We start from the raw sequence: 23,095 nt of genomic DNA, 5'->3' as shown, positions 1-23,095 counted from the left end.
TTATTATATTTATAGCTATAAACCTTAAACCAAACTCGCACTTGTATAGCGATTTTCAACAATCTGTGCGGCCTTAGGGGTTTTCTTCCTCCAAAAACACCTAAGTCAGCCTAACCTCCAACAATCGAAGATCAAACATAATTCTTCTAAGGTTCCGACGAAGAACAAAGATGAACGAATTTGAAATATAAGATCAAAGTAACAGAAGAGCAAAGAACATGAGAGAGAATTTTGAGAGAATGCTCTCAAGAATTCTATTACTCAATGAATTATTTACAATGAGGGGGAGAGGCCTCTATTTATAGTTGAGCCTCCCCAAAATTAATGATACGGATTAAAGTACATCAATGGCTAGGATTAGAAGCTATCTACGAATCATATCTCTAAGATTACATTTATTATATCTTCTACGATTACAAGTTATCTCTAAGATTGCATATATTTCACTTGGTCTTACTTTGTACATGAGCCTTCAATCTCTCTTAACAACGGGCCAATTCGGTTAGGCCAAATAACCTCCCTTGAACATGATAGATCACATAATTGTGTCATGGTTGCAGGCTCCCATACGCAACCCATGACATTCTCCCCCACCTATTTTAGCAACGCCTTCGTTGCGTCCTCCACATGGAAGTGGTCTATCTTGCCTTGAAACTACCAGAAGGCCTCGATAGGTTCCCAACTTGCTACACTGTTGGAAAGTCCCTTCCATCGCACCAAGTACTCATGCCTCGGCCTACAGTTCTTCCGTTTGATCACACGGTCTACCTTGATACTTTCAACTTCACGATCATATGAGACCTTTACCCCCATTGGTGCTCGTTCTGACTTGCCTCGATTTGGGTCCTCTTGGTCCTCATGGAATAGCTTAAACATACTTATATGAAACACTGGATGGACTTTAAGTTTTGTTGGCAACTCAAGCTTGTAGGCCACCTTGCCTACTCTCTTCAAAACTTGAAAGGGTCCTCCATACCATCGCACAAGCCCCTTATGCAAGCCATTATGTGGAAAAATCAAATGTAGTTTAGCAAGGATTGCGTCACCAACTTGAAATTGCATATCCATTCGATTTTGATCCGCCAACTTCTTATTGCAATTGCTTGCCTTGTGTAGGCAAGCTCTAGCTAAGTCATTTTTCTCTTGCCAATCCTTCCAAATCAATAAGCTATCGGATTTGGTCCAGTATAACAAGTCACAGCAACATTAGTTGTGAGAGGTTGTTGTCCCGTTACTGCCTCGAACGGACTTTGATTTGTAGCTCCACTTCGCTACAAGTTGTAAGAAAATTGTGTCACGTCCAACTTTGGCCAATCCCTTTGTGTGGCATTCACATAGTGTCAAAGATACGTCTCCAATAATGCATTCACTCGTTCGGTTTACTCGTCGATTTACGGATGCATGCTAGTGGAGAAGTTCAAGTTCGAGCCCAGAAACTTGAATAACTTTGTCCAGAACCGGCTTGTGAATCGCCCATCTCGATCACTGATGATAGACAGTGGCACTCCCCAATATTTCACCACATGTCTAAAAAACGAACGAGTTGCCTCCTCAGCAAGGCACTTATTGGTTGCTGAAATAAACGTTGCATACTTTGAAAACCTATCCACCACAACAAGAATACTTGCAAACCCATCAGATTTAGGCAAACCAATAATAAAGCCCATGGATACACTCTCCCATGGTCTTTTCGGAATGGGTAAAGGTTGTAGTAAACCAGTCGAAATCTTCAGCTCAACCTTGTCTTGTTGGCATACTAGACAAGTTTTCACATTGGTCTCCACATCATCACTCACGTGAGGCCAATAGTAACGATCCTCTAAAAGGGCCAAAGTTCTTACTTCCCAGTTCTTCTAATTCTGGTGGGGATATATGATAGGGGGCCCTCACCGGTGGCTCCGAGTTGGGCACTAACTCAATTCTGTGATCCACCTCCCTCTTTGGTGGTAATTCTTTGGGCAACTTGACAGGCATCACATCTCTAAAAGACTGCAATAACTGGCTCACTTTTTTTAGAATCTCACCAATGGGCTAAAAGACTTCCTCAGCCTTCAATGTGGCTATGTAGGAGGCTTCATCTCTACGAACTCCTTAAGCAAATTGGATCGCCGATAATATTTTTCCTTCCATACCTCATTTCCTTTTCATTTGTACCATACATCGATGGTTTGGGTCCAATATCACCATATAATTACCAAAAGGAAAAATATTCACGTTAATTCAATCAAAAAAGCTTAATCCAACCACAAAGTCAAAGGCATCAAGTGGTATTACCTTAATGGTGTCTTTACCAATCCATTCGCCAAGTTAGATCTCGACTACTTTGGCCACGCCCTCTATCTCAACATTTTTTGAATTGACGGTCTTGATCTAACCTGATTCCTTTTCTATTTTAAGCTCGAAATCACGAGCAGTCTCTTTGGACATGAACAAATCTAATGCACCTATGTCAACAAGCGCATTCAATCTTCTGCCTACCACAGTGATATTTACAAATATTAGCTCACGACTCGTCTTGTCTTCGACACCTCCCAATATTGAATTGAGATTTTTGGTCACTTTGTCTTCCTCGTCATTTGCTTCCATGGCAGAAAGAACGGCCTTTTTCAAACAATCATTGATCATATACAGGCCTTCCTATCCCACGGTCTTTAAGCCTTGCCATCGCCATCTTTAGCAGACTTGTTTTTGTCTTCCCCACCATTACCCCTTAGTTTAAATTTAGGCTTGGAAGGTTTAGGCTTGTCTTTCCTCGGGCCTAGCTCAACAAAATATTCTACTACAGACATGGTACGCTATTGAACTCTTCGGTGTTGCAACTCTTACTTCACCAATGGCTTCAATCCATCCATCCATAAAGGAAAATAACACATCTTTCTCGCCAATATCCGAGATTTAAAGTATGAGTTAATGAAATTCCCGCACATACTCCCTCACTGGGCCTTGTTGCGTAAGTCGACGTAATTTTGCCCGAGCTTCATCCTCAGCATACACCGGATAAAACTGTACTTTGAGCTCACTCTGAAAACTCCTCCCAATTCTTAATTTTGATCCCACCACGTCTCATGTCTATGGACCTACGACACCACCACAACAAAGCGACGTCAGTGAAATACATAGCAGCAGTATTTACCGTAGTGGCATCATCCATGATGCCTTTAGAATGGAAGTATTGCTCCACTCCCCACAGGAAATTTTCCACATCTCTTATGGACCTTATCCCCTTGAATTCTTTAGGCTTGAGAACATCCACACTCAATTAGGTGCAGCAGCTAACCTTCCATTGCCCAAAATAGCCTTGTAGATTGTAAGTTCACTATTAAGCTTCGCAATCTCCTCTTTCAAGGTTGTTATCATATCCTCTAGGGTATCATCTCTGTACAAGCCCAATTTCATACCCGGGCCCAATTGAAACCCAAACCCTCTATCCATTCACAACCAAAATCTCAGTAGACCTAAACCCAATAACCCGAATTACAAACAGGCCCAAATAAAAACCTAGCCCAAACCCAAAAACAAAAACACAAAAAAAATAAAAAAACCCTAACCTAGATGTGCCGCACCTAAGGCCTTCTGACTCTTCAGCCGCCGCTCTTCTGACTCTTCAGCCGCCGCTCTTCTGACCGACGCCGTGCAACTTCACCTACTCCACCAACTCCTCTGACCTGCAAGAGAGATTACACACACAACAACAAGTACAAGAACAATAGGAAAAATAAAAAATAATAGCGTTGTAATCGGCTATAAAGAGCCGAATATCATCTTTGTAAAGGGGATTATTTTTTGGACGAATATTGAAGAAATAAAAAAGAGAAACAGTTTTAAAGGTGACTTTTTTCTTTTCTTCGATTCGTTTCTATTCTTTTCTTTTTTTCGTATATAAAATAAATCGAATAAAAGGAAATAAAAAAAGAAACCTTACCTGTGTCGCCCCGAAAGAGGAGGAGACGAGCAGTTTCTCCTCGTTTTTGGGTCTTGGGATCATTTTTTTGTGAGATTCGGTCCTGGATCTGTGGCCTAGAGGCAATCGGCTTCGAAAAGGGACCAAAAGAGCTTGATTTTGTGCATCCGGCCGTCGCCCACGGTGGCGCTATGGCGGAGGTGCGTCAGAGCACTTGGCCGGATCCTAGCCGGAGTTTTGAGAGAAAATGGGATGTGGTTCTGCAGTTTTTTTTGAACATTGAAAAATGAAATGTTTTTAAAATTTTTTTGGTTTAAATAGAGTTATGAAACGACGCCGTTTAGCTTGGCCTCCCCAGGCGACAAAACAGCATCGTTTTGGGGAGGCTGACCCGATTCGACCCGCTCCAGCAAAGGGATCCACGTGTTTTCTTTAAAAGGGATATTTGCGCGCGCAGTCCCTCCGATTTTGCAACGCGTTGTAATCTAGCCCTTTTTTCGTTCTTTCCTTTTATTTTAAATTAGCTGCATAGTTTTATTTTTGTTTCATTTTAGTCCATTGCAGCGCTGCGTTTTGGGGACTTGGTTTATTTCCTGTTTTGGTCCCCCTCTTTTTGCGCATGTCACAATTTAATCTTTTACGTTTTTTATTTCGAATTCGCCCCATATTTTCATTTTTATTTCAATTTAGTCTGTGTTTTTTAGCAATTTTATTATTCAGTTAATTATTTCAATGTTATTATCATGATTATTATTATTATTATTATTATTATTATTTATACTTTTTAAATTTTAAATTTTGTTATATATATACATACATGCGTTTTTATAATATATATACATGTACATATTTTTATACATTGTCTACATATACATATATATACTTATACATTCTTTATATTTTATAACTTATATGCATATCTATATATCTATGTACATATTCTATCTTCATATATATATATATATACATACTTTTATATACCTTCTATAATTTTTATAGACATGCATGTACATATACATATTTTAATGGACATACGTATATATGTATGTATATGCTTACTTATATATTTATATATATTATACAATAATTTTGAAATATATACATACATATATTTTCATATTTCCATAATTTTATGTATATACACATATATATATCTTTTATATTTTTATAGTTCTATTAATTTTCTTTGTTTATTTCCTTATTTACATCTTCATTATTATTTTGAAAGAATGTTTTGATTTTATTTGCTTATATGTATTGTTATTTTGTATGTCATTGATTTACCCTTTTTATCTAATTTATTTTCATTGCTATTACTCGTATTATTTATGCTACACCATTGTATTCATTAACATTTTGTTACGCATACTAATATCCTTTTAAAAATCCCAAAATAAGGCAATGTTTTGCATTTGGAAATTCGAGAAAACGTGCCCTAATGTGCTGGGTTTCGATTTTTCTCGTTCGACCAAATAGCCAAATATCCTTTTAAAAATTTCAAAATAAGGCTGTACGGGCCCATTTTGACCTACCCAACTGACCAAACCCAACACTAGCCCAATCAGCCCAATAACCAACCCAAACCCAACAAACCAAATACAACAGGCCCAAAATCACAAACCCAATAAAAAATTCAGCCCAAATCAGAAAACAAAAAAAAAAGAAGAGAGAAGGGTAACCCTAACCCTAAGTGCGGCGCACCTAGGGTCTTCCTTTACTGCTGCCGCCTCTGTCACCACCAACTCTGCCACCACCTGCTCCACCTGTTGCCGCCGCACCTGCCCTCCACTTGCACTGCCATCTACAAGAAGAAAAGACAACAAATAATATAAAAAAAATGTATTAGGGCTATATAAAGCCATTCAAAAAAGCTCAAAAAAATTTCTGTTTTGAAATCGGTATAAAAAAAACCAATTGAAACCATTGTAACGGAGGGCTTCTTTTTCTTAAAAAAAAACATATTCAAAAAAGCTCTTTTTCGGTATAAGCTTTATTTTTTCTTTTCTCTTTATTTTTCTTCCATTCGTTTGCATTCGATTTTTTTTTATTTTTAAACAACGTATAAACGTAAAAAAAAAAAGAAAAAAAAGTAAAAAAATACCTTTTTTTGAAATTTTCGGCCACCGTACACGGTGGTGGCCGGCGTGGCGCCGGCGGGACGCAGGTGCGGCGAACCTGAGGCTGAAGGAAAATGGGGCACTTGAGAGGATTCTCTCTGTTTTTTTTTAAAGAAAAGAGTAAAAATGAAAAATTTTAACAAAATTTTGGCTTTTATAGGCTATATGAAACGGCGCCGTTTAAGCTCCATGACCCGCGCGTGATCCGACCCGGCCCAGGGGGGATCCGCGTGTTTTCATGGTATGGGCTATTTGCGCGTGTGGCCCTTCCCCTTTTGCGCTTGAGTGCAATTTGGTCCCATTTGTTTTTTTAATTTGGCCTCCTGGTTTTTCGCGTGTTTCATTTTAGTCCATATTGAAACACTGCGTGCTGGGGAGGGGAATATTTCCTGATCAACCCTTCCCTGTTTTCAGCGTGTTCCATTTTGGTCCTGAGCCACCCTTTTGTTTATTTACAGATTTTAACCCTGAGATTTGTTTTAGTTTTCGATTTAGTCCCGTCCATTATTTTGTTTACTTACTTGTTGAAATTATTAAGTTTTATTTGCATTTTCAAGCTTTTAAATTTGCTATATCACATACGATTATACATACATGCACATACTTCCATTATGCATTTGTATACGTGTATATGCCTGCATATGTTTTTTATATTTTATATTTTATACATCTATATATCTATATCCATGTCCCATTTCCATGAGTATATACATTTATATGTATTTTTATGCTTTAAAATATATATTCACTTGTAGATATCTTTTTTTGTTTTATAACTCATATACTTATATATATTTGCATGTTATATTTTTATTTACATATATATCTGCGTGCATATTTGTATAGTTTGTAACTTATGTATGTATATTCATATATATATATATGTCTATACGTATACTTATTTTCTTTTTAAAAATACATGTGTCTAAAATATACTTTTAAACCTTTTATAATTTATATCTACATACATACATGTGTACATCCATACATTTCTTGCATTTTATAATTTCATTAGCTTGATTTATTTATTCATTTATTTATTTACTTATTTATTTATCCATTATATTCATTTTTACTTAGATTCTTGAAAAGGAAATTTTAAAAAAATATATAAGTAATACTCGGTATTTGGGATCTTCGAGAGAATCGAGCCCTAACGTATTGGGTTTCGACTTTCTTCGTTGAACTTAAATAATCGAGATTACTCTTTTAAAAAATGATAAAAAGCTCGTTATCAAGAATTCAATATGTTGTGTCCTAACGCATTGGATGTGACACGTTATTTTCTCGAGACGAAGATTTTTCAAAATAAATGCAATATTCAATGTTTAATATTTTGATAAATTGTGCCCTAACATATTGGGTTGCGATTTCTTCATTTGATTTAAACAATTGAATATTCTTTTAAACTTTATTACACGAAATTTTTTTTAAACTCAAGTTTTAAACAATATCGGGAATTAAAAAAGGATTGTGTCCGAACTTACTGGTCGTGATCCCTTTTAAATCCAAGATAATTAAATATCTTTTAAATAAGCATTTTTTATTCGCATATCGGGAATTCGAGACATTGTGTCCTAACTTACTGGATATGATTCTCTTTCTCGAATAACGTGAAATATCCCCTTTTACTTGAAAATTTTCAACGTTTTAATAAAATGATCGTATTTTTAAAATTCTTCAAAGTTCTCAATTTTCGATATTAAGACATTAAGTAATCAACTAGGTACCAATTTTGGGCGTATCGAGGGTGCTAATCCTTCCTCGTGCGTAACCGACTCCCGAACCCGTTTTTTCTGAATTTCGTAGACCAAACTTGTTGTTTTAATAAAATCAAACCGTTTATTAAAAACAACCACTTTTCGAGGTGATCCAATCACACCTCATAAAAAAGGATTGGTGGCGACTCCCGTTTCATTTTTCAAAACCCAAGTCGACCTCGTTTTTCATCCAAAAAATGGTGTCAACAAAGGCAATATTTTGCGTTTGGAAATTCGAGAAAACGTGCTCTAATGTGCTGGGTTTCGATTTTTCTTGTTCGACCAAATAGCCAAATATCCTTTTAAAAATTTCAAAATAAGACAATGTTTTGCGTTTAGAAATTCGAGAAAACGTGCCCTAATGTGCTGGGTTACGATTTTTCTCATTCGACCAAATAGCCAAATATCCTTTTAAAAATTTCAAAATAAGACAATGTTTTATGTTTGGAAATTCGAGAAAACGTGCCCTAATATGCTGGGTTTCGATTTCTCGTTCGATCAAATAGCCAAATATCCTCTTAAATCTTAATCCATGTCATTCGAGTTTTTAAGGATCGTACTTTAAATCTCTTTAAAGTTTTCAATTTTCGACATTAAGACATTAATTAATCAACTAGGTACCAATTTTTGGGCGTTACGAGGGTGCTAATCCTTCCTCGTAGTAACCGACTCCCGAACCTATTTTTCTAAATTTCATAGACCAAAATCGTTGTTTTAATAAAATCAAATCGTTTATTAAAAACAACCACTTTTCGAGGTGATCTAATCACACCTTATTAAAAAGGATTGGTGGCGACTCTCGTTTTCGTTTTCGTTTTTTAAAATCTAAGTCGACCCCGTTTTATCAAAAAAAATGGTGTCAACAATCTCTATCAGTCAACTTGTTCTCAATGGAGTCGAGAGACTCTGACACATAGTCCCTAAGTTGTTCCTTCATGGATTGTAGCCCATAGGTGAGTCCCCCCTCAACTTCATCAAGCCTCTCTTTAGCGTCCCCCATGGACTCCTCGAGAGTCACTACCAGATCTTCCAAAGCAGACAACGTGTCCCTTGATCGACTAGCTTTTCTAGCCCTTCCACAGGTCTCTATTGGCTCAACATATTAGGCAACTTCTTTCGACATCTTTCAAAGGTGACTTCAAAACCTTAGCTCTGATAACAACTGTCATAAACTTAAATTTTTGCCTCACAATTCGTGTGACCTTAAGGGTTTTCTTTCTCTAAAAATACCTAAGTCAGCCTAACTCCCAACAATTGAAGATCAAACAAAAGTCTTCTAAGGCACCAACAAAGAACAAAGATGAATAATTTGAAATATAAGAACAAAGTAAGAGGAGAGCTAAGAACACAAGAGAGAGTTTTAAGAGAATGCTCTCAGGAATTCTATTACTCAATGAATTATTTACAATAAGGGGGAGATGCCTCTATTTATAATTGTGCCTCTCCAAAATCAATGGTACAGAATAAAATACATCAATGGCTAGGATTAAAAGCTATCTATGAATCATATATCTAAGATTACATTTATTATATCTTATAAGATTACAAGGTATCTCTAATACTGCATATCTTTGACTTGGTCTTACTTTGTATATGAGCCTTCAATCTCTCCAAGCAACGGGGCAATTTGGTTGGGCCAAATAACCTCCATTAAACATGATGGATCATATAATTGTGCCATGGTTACGGGCTCCCATGTGCAACCCATGACACTTACAGGTTCTAACATTGTGACATTTTCCTCTACATTTCTTACAAGTCATGTGCGTTCTCCACCATCTTTCAAGAGCTGTAGAGGCTTCATCTGTAATCTTCTTTCTTGTTTTGTGTGGCCCGACTAGTGGTAAGGAAGTAATGGTTTCATGCTAGATAACTATTGCCCGGATTCTTATTCTAACACATATATCTAAACAATCTTTCAAATGGAACAGGCTAGGGAATTGCAATTTAAATTTTATTCTATATTTCCTTGGTGCCTTCTCAAACATTTATAATGCAAAATCATGAAAATGTAAAATAAGTCACTAAAAAAGCACATACGGTAACCCCCAACGATTACCTTGCATCAAATCGAACACTAAACAAAAAGTGATTATGACTCGATTTGCTAACAACATTGTTTGGTGAAAACCAACATATAGTTTTTACACATATCCCTTTTGCTAATTTAAAATAAAGGAATGCAGCAATTGTCACTATTGGGTACCCACCAATTTTAATTTCCCAACAGTTAACACTACCCTAAACAAACAATTCCAATCTAAAAAACAACAACCCTTTTTATTCATTATAATTCATAGTCTCTTACCACATCCAATTCCACCTATCAAAACTAATTACCATGCACTATAGTCCAAAAATATGGAATCTCTCAAAAGCAACAATGTCACCTATACAAAGAGGGTCAATTTTATGTTTCAAAATTTTCCAACGTGATTATGAAACAACAAACCAAAATAATTAGTATACTCAAACAATACAAACATTCAAACCGGATTTTGAAACAACTTGCATAACCCAAAAATCAAAACCCAATATACCCAAATAATACAAACATTGAGACTGGATTTCATCAATTTCAACTTTACAAACCCTAAACTCTATACATATAAAATTCCTAAACCCAACAATATCTAAATGACCATACCAATTTTTTTTTTAAAAATTCACACTTACCGTATATATCCAATGCATCCCCTTCAAACATTGTTACTCCACTCCATTGATGATTTCTAATACTAATCTCTCTTCTCTTTATCTCAAATAACAAATTTCACTCAAAAAATTCACTATTAACAATCGGTTCCAATAGTTTAGGGTTCTAAATCAGTCTCAAATTCCCCCCAAAAGGTTATCCCGACGTTTTACCCATTTTTTTTAATGTTTTCTTTTTCTTTCATTGAAACGTCATCATTTGGCTATTATAAATTTATTTATTTTTCTTAAGTGTAATTTTTTTTAATACATGACATCCTAATCAACTTTTCGTTTAGATTTCAATTGACTAGTGATCAAAATATGAACACTTACTAACAACAATACTATATTTGACCAAAAAAAAAACTTTAAAATGACTATCTAAATAGTTTACCGTAAGTAATATTATATTTGGTCTATAGAACCATTACCCAAAAGACTTCCTCATCTGCAACAATATTATAGCCGAGCCTAAGGGTAGAGTTTTATTGTGTTCTCTAACTTGCCTAAATCCCCATTCCCAAAGGCATGCAATAGTTTTCTCCAGGGACTGGAGCAAGTTTCCGCTTTTCGCTTGTGGACCCCATGCAAACCCCCTTATACTTACCAAAATCATCTACCTTTAATAACCCCCAATGTCCCAATCGGTTACTAATAGCCTTTGCCAAACTACCTTTGGTATTATGAGGAGAAAAAACACCCGAGTTTGTGCGCACTCACCTATGCCCAGAAAAACAAACAAATTCCTCCAATGTTCGATTAAGCATGTTAGTTTAATCCAAATCAACTTTACAAAAAATTAAATCTAGAAAGAATAAATGGGAGTGTATCAGTCCCCTTCTAGCACACTTGATGGGTTGCCAATCACAACCCGCCATTGCTTTATAAATAGCATGCCCAGTCTCTTCATTTCAAGAACAAACAAATATGCAAAGAGTGGACAGCTTTGCCGAACACCCTGAGCTAGGGTGAAAGATTAGAAAAGAACCCCATTTCATAGGATATGCATGCTAAAAGGGTCGTAATATAATGCATAATGGTAGTTATCAAATCTTGTAGAATACCAACCTCCATAAGCGAATCCTTAATAAAATCCCACCTAATGTGATTATAGGCTTTTTCTAGATTAACTTTAACTGCCATCCACTTGTTTTGACCCTTGCTTGTTCTCATCAAGTGGATCACATCCTAAGCTATGAAGATTTTGTTAGTAATATTTCTCCAGGTAGACTTGATTAGGAGTAATTAGCTTAGGCATAATTGATCGTAAACTGTTGACCACTCTACTCAATATGATCTTATAAAAAATTAAGCAAAAGCTAATAAATTTGAATTGTGAGAGCGATTCAAGACTCACTATCTTTGTTTTTAAGACTAATAAAACCTTCTTTTTAATTCATGGTCTACTTGCTTACCATTAAAGACTCGTTAAACCATATCATAAACTAAATCCCCCATGATGTCCCACTGACTTCGAAATAACTGAGCATGAAATTCATCAATTCAAAGAGCTTTCAATAGCACCATGCCAAACAATGCGGACATCACCTCCTCTCAGTAAATCTATATTGGATGAAAACAGAAAGTCAGAAACTAGCCTCTCAAAAGGAACCTCCTATTAACATGACTCTCAGTGAAATTGGGCTTACAAAAGAAACTAATGACCTCAGCTTCAAAAATGCGGTCGTCATAGCACCATTCACCGTCAGACAATTTAAGAGCTCTAACCTAGTTCAATTTTCTCCTAATAAGGGTTGGGTTATGAAAATATTTGATATTGCGGTGTCCAACCATGAGCCATTCACTTCGATTTCTGCCTCCAAAGAGTCTCTTTATATAGCAAAATCTTTTGCAAGTTGTTAGAGAGTATCCATAGCTTTTTGAATCCCTTCCAATCGAGCAACAATATTCCTTTTTTCCGAGCAAAGATGTACCCAAAGACCAATTTATCACATTCTCACCGAGCTAGTAAAATCTCGAATCTCGAATAGACTTGCTGCAGGTAGCTCGACCCCCCCGGCTCCCCGGGGTCCCGTCTTGAAGGAATCTACCCTTGGGATTCCATACTTTTATCACTTTATATTTAGAATTCTTCCGTTGCAATTAAAATTAATTGCAATATTTAAGCTCTTAAATTATTAGTCTGCAAACACAATGATCCATGTTATTGTTAGTCTACAGGGTAGCATTTTCCTTTCCTCCCCTAGCATAGCACATTCACCTTATCCTCTGACTGTTTGAACTTCTCTTTTTGCTCTGCGTTCATTAGATGGGTTCATCATTATAAACAAATTAATGAAGTTAACGGTTAGATCATAAAAATACATTCCAACTCCACAAGATCAGCAATCTAGTTAAGTAGACCGCTAAGCAAGGGTGATCGATGCAAAAATGAAAATCCATCAAACAAAATTTTTATATGGATGCGCTAAGTCCAAAAACCCAGGAAAGCAGTCATGAACTATTATTAATTCACCTACATCTTCCCAAAACCCATCCAAAATGACTAATCATTTCAGTTGGACTGAAAACATGAATTTAATGTATTATCCAGGCAAAGACCATACCTTTCAATAAAAATCTCTCTCTATTATATATTTATAGAATGACAAAATGGACAAAAGGGGAAGTTAAAAAAAAACCCTAAATCTCAGATGCACTCCTCTGCCTCCTCTGCCAAGTAGTCGGTTCTTTCCACTAAATGCTACGCAACAATTTGATACATCACTACACTACAAACAAACTGTTTGACTACTCCCCTCTGGATTACTTTCTTCAAGCAGGGACAGATACCCTTGGTGCCACAGTCTTTGTTGATGCATTAAAAGTTGCTTCACCAGAGCGGCTCACACGGCCACCATTACCCCCCATGTGCTCACCCCTCTGATATCCATCACCTCCACGGTTGGAATATCCTCCTCTATTGCTGCTCCTGTTTCCAAATTCACCCCGGTTATAACCCCTTCCACCACCATAGTTTCCGCGCCCCCTTGCTCCCTCAGTTCTATATCCAGCCCCAGAAACAGATGAAGACCGCCCTTTGTTCCCTGTAAGTGAAACTATCTTAAAACATGCAAAATATATTCACCCAAAGGTTTAGGGTCCATGTTCTTGACTAACTCAGTAACTCCGGAATCTGGATAAATTGCAAAAGTCGTTTTTCTTTTAGACCATTTACATCAAATTAAGAAAAGAAAACATCAGTCCGACGCCAAGAACCAAAGAGTTCAAATGTGATAATGAAAAGACAGCTCCATTGCTCACATAATCATAGTTGAGCAAAGCAGAAGCTCATTTCTAATTCCTCTAACAACCATGAAGTGGCTTGTATTACTAAAGTGAATGATCTCTATATTCCAGTCAATAACTCCATTGGTATCCTTTTACCAAATAGTATAGATAATTTAATATGATTTTGAGTGAAGTTAACAATAAAACCAACTTGCCTCGGGAGGTAGACCGCTTTTCTTCAACAACTGCTTTGCGTCCACCAACATTAATAGGTGAAGCCTGAAAGATATTTCAAAAATAAACATAACATTTAAACCTGAACAGAAGAAATTAATAAATGCAGCAGGAAAGAATCATCTAATGCTGGGAGATAAACAGAATCTTGTAACATTGCACTCTTGGTTATAGACTTACAGGAGAGGCATGTCAAAAATCATATCATGAATTAAGCTCCAACTTGAAACAGATCAAGTGAGCATATACCAAAAAATAAAGATCCAATACCATAACATTTATGTTTGCATTCTTTTATGAAAAAATAAAATTTGACATGCACCTTCGTTATTATATAGACAACAGAAGATAACTTAAAAAAAAAACCGGTATTTATCCAAAATAACACTAAAACCTTTTGATAACTTCAGTAGCCAAACTAATTACTCCACAAGAGATGTACAATTGAAAAAACTCCACATCCGAAACAGGGAACACGACATTTTACAATTTTGAATTGGCTAAACTGGATGAAAACGCCTATATTGAGAGCTTAATGCAAATGTCAAAGTCAAAGAAAAAGGAAGGGTCAATACTGCTGTGTTTCAAATATGAGAGGCTACTTCAAAGGTCCCATACAGGGTAAAGATCGTAAGCAGCAACTAGAATGGAAGCATTGCCAAACCTTACATAATTCACAATTGAGGTATAGCAGAAAGTTAATTGACAAAAGTAATCACATGGAAATGCCACAGATCATTTATCCGAAACCTATTAGCAGTTGGTAATAAAATTCACAAGTCTCAATCTATAATGGGGAAAAGGATCAATGGCTTAGGAATTCCTAGAAATCTTGTAGCCATTCCCCTAATCATTTAGCTAACTCCAGGCTTTCTCCAATGTTCCATCAAGCTTCTATCAATCTTTAATGGACTTTAAACCCTATTACTTGAGAACTGCTACAATACTTCTCTTACCAACAGACCTACCATAAACTCATATGCTTTAGCCTTTAGCCTTCCACCACAGAGGCTCCTACTGCTTATCAACAAAAAACAACTGAATTAGTTCCACAACCTAATCTTCATGTCTCCCTAAATCACCACAGTTGTTCCACATCCAAGCTTCTAATCTTTCTGCGTATGAGGACACGGATCAACCTTCCCTACATACCTCAAAAGTACTAGGCTATATTGGACAAGTCTCCTGAGGCACAAAGTGGACAGTTATGAAATCATACGAGTGAAAAGGAACTCACAGCAATGCAGCACCAGTGTTCCTCTAGAAGCAGCTAATTGCCAATCCCTCTTCATCTACTAGCAATCTAAAAATAACACCTTTTCCTCATTTCTAATAAATTCTAAAGTCCATTTTCTAACAGAATAACAGCCATTCACTTAAAGTTAGGTGCACTCATATCTTCAGTTAAGAAATTTTCAAGAGATCAATACAGAAGCCTTATCATTAGCTGAAGGAAAACATCCATGCTTGGCAAAAGCAAGTTCTAGTGCAAAAGTTGTCACCACACAAAAGCCTTATCATTAGCTGTGAAGCAAAACATGTATGCTTGACCAAAGCAAGGTTAGTGCAAAAAATGTTACCACCCATACTATGATATGAACTCCAAAGAATGGAACAAATAGCACCATGTTGAAAAATGAAAACTAATGAAAAGTTGTCAACACAGAAATTGAGAAAACTTGAAATACCTCTATAGCACTTTGCACAGAACTTGCCATTTCAAATTCCACAAAACCAAAACAGAACCCCTGTAGTGATTAAAGAAAATGTTAATTGACTATGCATGCACAAATTTATACATTGAAAAGTGAGCTAACATCTACCTTCTGACTTCGAACTTGAATACCACCACTCTTAATAGGTCCAAACTTCTTAAATTCATTCTCCAGCATGCCAGGTGTAGCATTCAAGGGCAGACCTTTGACATAGACAGAGGGACCCTCAGCTGTCCACAATAAAAAGGAATATGCAAGTAAATCATGTGTGAAGGTCCATCGATACAAAAATAAATAAATAATCAATATAATGCACATAACAAATAAACGGCACACTAACTATTTGAAAACTATGCAATAATGACAAAAACAAGGATACCCTCTGCATCTTGATTATTCCCATTTTCAGTAACATTGTTGCTAGAAACCTGAGCATCAGAGGCAGGCATTGGAGCAGAAGGTGGTGCAGCAATTCGAGGATGCTCCTGGCTCTTAACTGCAGGCTTCACAGGGGGATGTGTAGGTGCCGATACAGGGACTGCATTCTCTTTCAAAACCTTTAACTACAGAAATAATAGATGAGGCTAAATCAGTCACCTTAAAACTGACCATATATGAAAAGAAAAATAACAAGTAATCTCAAAACTATTAGATGTCTAATAAGCTGCATTATGGTACTCAGTATTTACAATAGACGCATATGACTTCTTTGGCAGTTCCTCCATTTCAGGCTTAGAATCAGAAACCATCTTTGAATCATCAGGAATCTCATCAACAACCTCAGCCACTGGTGATTCCTCTTCCTCAATACAGCCATCTCCATTCTCGGAAGGATTGTACACTTCTGGTCCATTACATTCTTCAGGCAATGCAGCCGGTTGCTCAATGTGATTCTCTGGAACAGGAGAATGGTCTGCAGTCAAATATTAATATCAATAGGAGAACATCATTATAATTCTCTATGTCAGGAGTCAGTCGCAGACTCTGGGTTTCAGATTACCTTGCTCAGGAGTAAGAGAAGCCTCAAAACCATTAACTGGGTCCTGGCTCCCAGGTTGATGTTTCGTATCATCGACAAATCTAAAAACATCATTTAAAACGAAATAGCCCTTGTCTTGAGGTGCCAAAAAGAAACTCTGAGTGAATTTCCTCTTCACTTTGTCCTTTCCAGTTAAATACCCAGTCACAAGAACAAGTACTCCTCCATTGTGAGAGTCTTGTGCGTCTACAGTTGTTATTTCTGCAGTGAATTCTCCATAACCAAGTGAGAGTATCTTCTCATTGATGGCCTGGTCCACAAAATGAATCACAATTTCAGATCTATCATTTTAACTCCTCTAAGGCATTAACCATCTGGAAATTACATCAAGACTCAAGAGAATGAAAAAAAAAGTTTCTAAGCCCCAATACAACCAACAGTAAAAAAGTTGAAGAACAAAGTTGGTTATGCAACCAGTTCTTTTTTAAATTAGAAATTTCTATTATTGAACAGTTTGCCATTTAGAAAAAAGTCCAATTGTTGTACATGCCCTAGGTTTCTATTTTTGCACAAATAGAACCACAACTAGAGTAAGTTTTTACATTACAAACCAAGTAAACCTGGACTTACTAATACATGGCTTTGAAAAGGGCAAAAACAAGGTTTGCAGAAAAATTTGAAGAGAAACATAATGACTACAGAACACGCACATTTAAAACATTTGACCCGGGACAAACACACATGCATGAAAGAGACAGAGTGACAGACAGAAAACTCACTTGCATAGTAGTTGTAATACTCATGCCGCCATTTTCTTCGGGGCGGCCAAGTTTGCTGCTATCATGGTAAAACCGGTGAACCAGCTCAGGGGATTGATGTAAGATAAGGTAGTATTGATGAACAAAGGCATTACCGACCTAAACCATCAACAATAGAGAGCAAAACTTAACTTTAAAATAAATAATCACTAAACACATAGACCCACGACAAAAAAAAAAGCAGGTGAGGAACATACAACATCGGAAGTAGGAGTAGCAATTCCAGCAGGGACTTGTTGTTCTACAGATGCCATTGCCGATTTGAAGCCTGCAAAACAACAAAACCTAAATTAAAATACTACTCGAAACCCTAAACCCAAATATTTAACCCCGACCAAATGTCCAAAGGCATAAATCTTTTTCCCCAGTAAATAACCACGAAGAATTCCAACTTATACCTGCTGAACAAGTGAGTATATCATAGGAAAACTTTCCGCTAAAACAAACAGAACCACGAGATCCACGAAACAGTATGTTTACAGTTAAAATTCAGCATAATCATATTCCTGGGAAAATTTAAGCATCTTTTGTTTCGCCTAACCCAACAATCGTCATTGATCTAAGATATATACATTAAAGCAACCAAACAAGAAATAAAAATAAAAAAGTGGAAACATGCGATAGTTTACCTGAGCTTTTAGATTCTTATCGCAAGAACAAAAAGAAAAGAGAGGTGAGAGAGAAGAGAGTATTAGGTTATGATTTTCTTTATTTGGATTTGAATTCAGATCGCTTCTTCTTTTGTTCTGATTAATCTTTCTCTCACTCTCACCCCTCTTTGTGGGGGTGGTTTGGCGGGTTTTAGGGTTTTTTTATGATGTTGAAGAGCCGCAGACAGACCGAGGAGCAAGAGAGGACTCCTCTGCACCAGGATTTTTTATATTTATACTCCGCAAGGAAAATAAAAATAAAAAAGAGTTAAAAAAGCATATTGGCTTTTGTATTCTTACTCTTTATTCTGATTTCTCCAAAAATTATTCTATTTAACTAATAATTTAATTGTTTTTTAAATAATTAGAGCGATTAATTGATTTAACTTAAAATAAATCAAGTTTTTTTTAGAAAAGGACAGCATTAAGAGATTACACTAGATAAACCTATAATCAAGAGTAAATAGACATGTTGCGATCTCTTCCCAGCAAGTTCATGCCGAAGCCGGTGGGGATCTAAATAAACGTATCAAAGAGCTACTTGTATCAGCACATTTAATCATGTGATCAACAACACCATTAAGAGTTCTTGAGATATGTCGGATACCAATCTCCCATTTCCGACACAAAACTTGATGTAACAATTGCAGCTCCACTAAACTACTACTAGCTCTTCCACCAGGCAAAAGTAATTCAACCAACAAAGCATTATCACACTCAACTTCAACTTTCCAAAACCCTTTATCCCAAGCTAAAAATAACCCTTCCAACATCGCTCTTGTTTCAACTTTAAAGACTGACTCGTGACCAAAACTCATCGCGTAGCCTCATAACCAATTTGCATTTGAATCTCTAAGAACACCCCCAATAGGAGCCTTTCATTCCAAATTCGACACAGCTCCATCTGAATTGAGTTTTATCCAACCCGTTATAGGAGGAGTCCAACTCGAAAGACTCATCATGGTCCCCAAGGATTTCATCTGCATATCCAAATCCCGATAACTCCTAGCCCACATGTAGCCAGTATCCACAATAGCCCCGATATTCCTATGACTATTAGAGAACGCACACTCATTTCTACTATTCCAAAGTAGCCAATACAAGATTACAAACAGTATTTGCCACTCCATTTCTTCATAGTGAAGATTACCTTTATCCTGCAAGTTCCAAACTAACCATTCCTTTATTGACAAAGAAAAGAAAATATTATGGCCTTGCCGAGGAACCAATATTCGCCATACAGTCATAGCAAAAGTGCAATCCCGAAGAGCATGAATCCTTGTCTCCAAACTATCAGTACACAAAGGACAAAAACCATCCTTTGTCATATGCCTACGTCTTCTCTCATTATTTGTCAATAATCTATCATGCCATAAAAGCCATAAGAAAACATGTACCTTTTGAGGCGTTGGAACTCTCCAAATCATCTTCCAAATAGCAGCATCATTAGAAGCTTGACTAAAGAGATTCTTATAAGTCGCAGATGATGAAAAACCATCATTTTCCATCTATTTCCAAGCCAAGCAATATTGTCCTACAACATTAGATGAGGGTATGATCGCTGCGATCTGTTGAATAATGGGGCGTGGAACGAGATTAGTAAGACAATCCCAATCCCAAAGACCATTCTCAGTCACTAAATCACAAACGCACAATGTGTTATCAGGTTGATCCGATACTCAATAATATCTCGCAATGGACCCATCTGCCTAACCTATACATCATTCCAAAAATTCGTCAGACGACCATCGCCAATTAACCAAAAAATATTACCCACAACTTTTGGCCAAACCCATGATAATGACTTCCACATGAATGAACAGTTGTGTCAAGAGATACAGTTTGGAAGCGTCCCTTGTACATACATATTATAAAATAAAATAAAAACAACCAAATTAATCTAATTGAAAATCTTATGTTTGTGTATATATTAACTAGGGATGATGACAACAATCTTTATATGTTAATCATTGCTTAACCACTTTTCTATTATATTAGTGGCAGAACTTATTATTTATATGGTAAATAAATCTAATTCTTTAAAATTTTATTTTTTTATAATTAGCAAAAAAGAGAGACAAAAATGGGTTACCCATAAAGCGGGATTGGGTCAAATATTGGGCTTAGAGGGCCAAAACTAACCCTTTTTACTGCTTATATTGTGTGTAACAGCTCAATGGTAGCAGAAGTTTTTTTTTCTTTTTTTCTTTTGACTACATGCAGAATGAAGCAGCCAAAATCCATGACCCAAATCTGACAAGTGAACCAAAGTTAAAACTATGCTTATAGTGGTGCTCCTGCCCAGGGCTTTTAAACATACAGATAGGGGTGTGCATTAGTCGGTTAAAACTAAATTTTTTCGGTTAACCGACCGAGTTCGGTTAATCGGTCGGTTAACAAAAAAAATTTGGTCGGGGTCGGTTAAGGTTTTTTTGTTTGTTCGGTTAACGGTTAAATCGGTTCAACATGGGTCGGTTATCCGAAAAAATTCGGGTAAACCGAATTTACACCCTATGCCTACTCCCTCCCAATTTAAAACCCAGCCCAATTTAAATCCAGCCAATTTTCTCTTAGGCTTACCAAATAGGTCCATTACCATTTGGTCCATTTCTCATCTCAAAGAAAGAAAAACAACACCCCTCTTCTTCCTAATTTCACAATTTTCATTTTTCACTTTCACTTTCACTCACTCTCACTCTCACAGTCTTACTCTCACGACTCACACACACAATCCGTCAGTCCCAACACCCGTAGGCCGTAGCCGGTAGCCTTGAATCTCACCTCGGTCTTAACACCCAACACCCGACATTCTCAAGCTCACCAACACTCGGCGGAAGAATCGGAGTCGCGAGTCACCGAGTACCGTGTTTGCTTTCTTCTAACTTCATCTTAACCAATGCTATCCATGATTGCTATCTTCTTTTGTACATATGAACACTTAGGGTATATATATTATGTAATTAATCATTTACAAGCAGCTATGTAAAAAAAAACCCTAAACAGTAAAAATGGTAAACATACATGAAAAAATTTAAACATCCAGTGCACAAATCATCTTGCAAATACAAGTATACAACGAAAATTTTAGAAACCTTACCTAAAATTTGTCTTTCTCCATTTTGTCTCCCTGCGCTTTTGAAATAACCAAATGTTGGCTGCTTTCCATTAAACCTCCTGGCTCCACGAATTGAATAAATAATTTTTCAGTTTATCTTTTTTGTCTCTTTGTGGATATATCTTTTTTTGGTTTTAAATTTTTTGGTGAATTGAATTAAATTCCTTTAGCATTTTTTTTTCTAACCCAATAAATATAGCTAATTGTTTTAATTACTTAGCTTAGAAAGCCCTTCCTTTTCAAGGACATTGAGAAAGCCACTAAATATAATTTTCTGTGATCATTAATGAGTTAATTTTTTTAATAGTCATGATCCTAAAATAAATAAATATTAAAATTTAAATTATTGAATATATTGTAATTAATGTACTAGCACGATACTAGGACAACAAGTCCAAAACGATTTTAAGAAAACTAACTTAGCGAAGACAATAATTAATGTACCTTGCATGATACTAATACAACAATTACAAGTGATGACCACAACATACTGATTACATTAATCTCAGAACATTGCAATGAAAAACAGCATGGATCTTGGTTAAATTGCAATTTCTGCTCACTCAATAATTCCTTTTGTAGCTCTGTTGAACAAGTTGTAAACCTGCTTTGATTATTCATCTAAACCTTAATTTTGTAATGGGTTAAACTAAACTTGTATATGCTACTCTTGATCTTGCAGAATGTCAACCAAACCAACATCTATTGAGGGTAGTGTTACACCTCCTACTTCGATAGATTCTGAAAATTCGGGAGTTGGAGCTTCAATCCAAACAAAGGGGACTACCAGGAAAAGAAAAGCCCCTCCTCAAAGGTCAGAAGTTTGGTCTCACTTCACTAAGTTTATTAATAGTGATGGTGCAAGTAAGGCTAAATGTAATTATTGTGAAAAGGAATTTTGTTGTGATATGAAAAAAAATGGTACGGGGTCATTGAAATATCATATTGGTTCATGTAAGAAAAATCCTAGTAATGTTGTTGACACTACTCAAGGACAACTAGTTTTACCTAGAAAGGGAGTTGAAGGGGGGAAGGGAATCTTTTAACTTGGAGATTTGATCAAGAAGCATGTAGGAAAGGATTAGCACAAATGATTCTGATTGATGAATTACCTTTCAAGTTTGTTGAAAGTGAAGGTTTTAAGAAATTTATGTTTGTGGCATGTCCTAGGTTTCATGTTCCTTCACGAACTACTATGACTAGGGATGTTTATCAATTGTATCTAGATGAAAGGGTCAAGATAAAACAACTTTTGAGAAGTTATTGTTCTAGAGTTTGCTTAACTACTGACACATGGACATCTTTGCAAAGAGTTAATTATTTGTGTCTCACTGCTCACTTTATTGATAACGATTGGAAATTGAATAAAAAGATTTTAAACTTTTGTCCAATTTCTAGTCATAAGGGTGAGTCCATTGGGATGGTGATTGAGAAATGCTTGTTGAATTGGGGATTGATAAGTTTTTCTCATTCTCGTTGATAATGCAAGTTCAAATGATGTTGCTATTGGTTATTTGAGAAAGAAATTTAACCCTCGAAGGGTTTAGTTCAAAATGGTAAATATCTTCATATGAGATGCATGGCACACATTGTGAATTTGATTGTTGTTGAAGGCTTAAAGGAAATGAATAAATCATTGAACGTGTTAGGGGTCATTAGATATGTGAGACAATCTCCACTAGATTACAAAAGTTTAAGGAGTGTGTTGTGGTGGAAAAGATAGGGTGTAAGAAGATGTTGTGTCTTGATGTTTGTACTAGGTGGAACTCGACCTACTTAATGTTAGACACTTTGCCGAACTTTGAAAGAGCTTTTGAGAGATTTGAGGAGCAAGATACAAATTTTAAAATTTGAACTTGAAAGGGAGAGGTTGGCCTA

At 36.3% G+C, this 23,095-nt stretch overlaps 1 protein-coding gene across 2 annotated transcripts; it reads right to left on the bottom strand.

The window, feature by feature from the left end:
* Positions 1-12,904: 12,904 nt before the first annotated feature.
* LOC105803311 (nuclear transport factor 2) lies at positions 12,905-18,313 on the bottom strand. 2 transcript variants are annotated; one of them, XM_012635429.2, is made up of 10 exons: positions 18,082-18,313; positions 17,650-17,720; positions 17,414-17,551; positions 16,656-16,944; positions 16,345-16,568; positions 16,035-16,218; positions 15,764-15,885; positions 15,629-15,688; positions 13,922-13,985; positions 12,905-13,522 (listed from the first exon to the last, which is right to left on the bottom strand). In XM_012635429.2, the coding sequence occupies exons 2-10, from the start codon at positions 17,704-17,706 to the stop codon at positions 13,251-13,253; spliced, it is 1,410 nt and encodes a 469-aa protein (XP_012490883.1). In that variant the 5' UTR covers positions 17,707-17,720; positions 18,082-18,313; the 3' UTR covers positions 12,905-13,250. The 2 variants fall into 2 exon arrangements, with proteins under 2 accessions (XP_012490883.1, XP_012490884.1); XM_012635430.2 differs by having other exon boundaries at positions 16,345-16,550.
* Positions 18,314-23,095: the final 4,782 nt, after the last annotated feature.

Source organism: Gossypium raimondii, chromosome 11 (genome assembly GCF_025698545.1).
Source record: "Gossypium raimondii isolate GPD5lz chromosome 11, ASM2569854v1, whole genome shotgun sequence".
Taxonomy (NCBI): Eukaryota; Viridiplantae; Streptophyta; class Magnoliopsida; order Malvales; family Malvaceae; genus Gossypium; species Gossypium raimondii.
This window is presented reverse-complemented; position numbering and strand designations above follow the sequence as displayed.

Coding starts and splice junctions, on each gene's coding strand:
- LOC105803311 (XM_012635429.2), bottom strand. CDS start 17,706: ATGGCATCTGTAGAACAACAAGTCCCTGCTGGAATTGCTACTCCTACT. Junction 16,945..17,413: donor GTATTACAACTACTATGCAA/GTGAGTTTTCTG, acceptor TTTGTGGACCAG/GCCATCAATGAGAAGATACT. Junction 15,886..16,034: donor GAATAATCAAGATGCAGAGG/GTATCCTTGTTT, acceptor TATTGTGGACAG/CTGAGGGTCCCTCTGTCTAT.